Here is a 2,500-nt window from a genome sequence, read left to right as displayed (position 1 = left end):
AGGCGAACGCGAAATGTCGGCCAGCTGTGACGCGTCCGCGTCGTCTCTCCCCGGGCGGCTCCGGGTTCGACGAGGGCCTCGGTTGAGTTGACGGAACGAGCGCGACGACGGCGGCGGCAGCGAAGAGGAGGATGCGAGGTGGAGGTAGAGAAGGAGGAAGGGCTTTGGGAGCGTCCCGAAGTCCGTCAGACTCTCCTGCTCTACCTGGCGTGAGTACTGCGGTGCGCTGAGTATCTCAGACAGGCCTTACTGTCATCCAAACGGATGAGATGTCTTAAGGACAAGAGACATGAGATGTCCCGCTGGCCCCCTGCACCCCCCGATGACACCCTTTCAGTGATCTGGAATGGAATGTGTCCGGTTGGACAGTTAAACTTTAGAACCCTGGATGGGTCTTATCATCTTACATCTGGGCGATAGGGTTGAGCTACTGCTACAACTCGTGTACGGTTACAGCTAATTGGGATCCAAAATAAAAATAAATCAAATAAATAAATAAACATACAGACGTACAGGAAGCTGTTCCCCCCCCTTGGGACCCTGGGAGTTGGAGTCTGGTGGTGCCTCTGCATGTCAAAAATAAGTCTGTGTCTCTCTATCTGTAATTAGTCCAGATGGTTGCTGTACACACGAGATAACTGCCCGCTCGCTATTACGTAACATTCCTCTCCGTTTAGGCAATGTTCAGGACCGCAGGCCAACACACACACATGCACACACACGTACAAACACACGCACACGCACCGGGGAATCTGAATGACCCTTGACCTCGACAGCAGCCTAGACTAAACAGCTCGCTACTGCACTTGGACTGAGAGGGCGAGAAGCTCTTGTTGTTGCTCTTGTAGACTATGACATCATCACTGCGAGACGCACGTTCAGTCCTTGGCTGCGTTCCGAATCGCATACTACCCTACTATATAGTATGCCAAAACAGGATGTAGTATGTCCCGATACATAGTATGCCACATGCAGTATGGCAAAAATACCAGGATGTCCTACTACATCCGTATGTCCGTACATCCGTAAGTATGCAAAGTACATACTTTCTAAGGGCAGCTGTAGTAGGTACTGGTAGTAAGAAGTAGAAGTATGCGATTCGGAACGCAGCCCTTTGTTTTTGCGTAAGAGGAGGAAACAGCAAAGACAGGAGTCTGGCCTGTCTAACGCAATCAGACGTCAAAACGTCACAGCAACAGGAAACAATGCTCTGCGTGACTCCGGCGGTATTCTACTTTGAGTGATCCTTCCCTTATGATTAAAGATTCAAAGAAGCTTTATTGTCGATTGTTTGGCTTCCACGGCTAATGGAGATAAGACCAGAGTATCCCCCTGGATTCATAAAGGAAATGGCTGGAGCTAATCACTCCAAACCTTGCAAATGGCTCTTTCAGCTGTGAAATACCAGGGGTATACGGTCTATTCCAGTTACGGCTCTAATAGAGTTCTATCCGGATCTGTCAAACACATTAAGCAGGGGAGCTCCCTGTGTGGACGACGGATATCTTGACGAGAGAAGCAGGGGCTCCTACTACAGTAGGACGCTCACCTTTCTTGGATTTGGCGCCGATCTTCAGCTTGGACGGCCAGGCTATCTGAGTCCTGGTCTCCTCCATCACCTGCGGTAGAGATGAAAGACTTTAGGACAGGCAAGTACAGTAGAAGACAGAGGAAGGTGTGAATAAATACAGTAGCCAGAGATTACAATAGTGACATTTCATTCACGTTCTCTCGTCCTCAGACACAACGGACGAGATGTGACGCTTAGAGTCTCCTCAGCGTCGCCGTCTTTGTCTAAAGCAATTCCATTCTCTTCTGAAAACCAATCTGGTCGACATATTCCAGAAGCTTCCACACCCCTGTTTCGACAGCGCCACATACCACATGTTCACTCACCAGCCAAAACAATGTGTACTGTGACATTTACAAGAACACCTCGCTGTACACTTCCTGTACAGAAACCAGGGGATTTATTGGGACTTTGGTCAGCGAAAATTGGACTCGTGAAAGCCTTCAAACCCAGCCTGCAGGGAGAGTTTCTGGCTCGTTGTTATGTAGCAGAGTTTATGGGACTGTTGGTGTAACTGGTGCCAGCTTGAGACAGTATTCAAACTGACCCCAATCCATCAGTGTAGCAGACACTGGCCAGTAGAATCACTTCTGCTTTAGTTTGATTCCCATTCCGTGCATTTGACATCTGCAAGGCCTATCCAAGGGATTTGTGGGTACTGCTTTTAACATTTTGAAAAAAAGTATTTTTGATGGATTCCAGAGTGCTCTGGACTACTATTTTTCCAAGAGATTTACTTCTGAAATCTGACCAGAACTGACCAAGACAAATCTATTTAGAACATTGGAGAACCAACACTTGAAAATGACCTGATAACACCTTGGAGATTTCCAATCTCTTTAAACGGTACAGTATATTACTGCCATCGCAACGATTTCCTCCAGTACTAAAAACCTCCATCGGAAATGAGCTCTGTGAAAGTTCAGACGG

General features: G+C 47.9%; 1 protein-coding gene across 1 annotated transcript in view; it reads right to left on the bottom strand.

The window, feature by feature from the left end:
- Positions 1-2,500, bottom strand: part of bicc1 (BicC family RNA binding protein 1) — a gene marked incomplete at both ends in the record, with an annotated part of 38,449 nt that overhangs the window by 25,293 nt on the left and 10,656 nt on the right. Inside the window, one exon of the mRNA XM_084459842.1 lies at positions 1,550-1,619. Coding sequence (XP_084315968.1) covers positions 1,550-1,619 — 70 coding nt within the window. The remainder of the gene's footprint in view (positions 1-1,549; positions 1,620-2,500) is intronic.

The sequence above is a fragment of the Borostomias antarcticus genome (assembly GCF_949987555.1).
Source record: "Borostomias antarcticus genome assembly, chromosome: 29".
Lineage (NCBI taxonomy): Eukaryota > Metazoa > Chordata > Actinopteri > Stomiiformes > Stomiidae > Borostomias > Borostomias antarcticus.
This window is presented reverse-complemented; position numbering and strand designations above follow the sequence as displayed.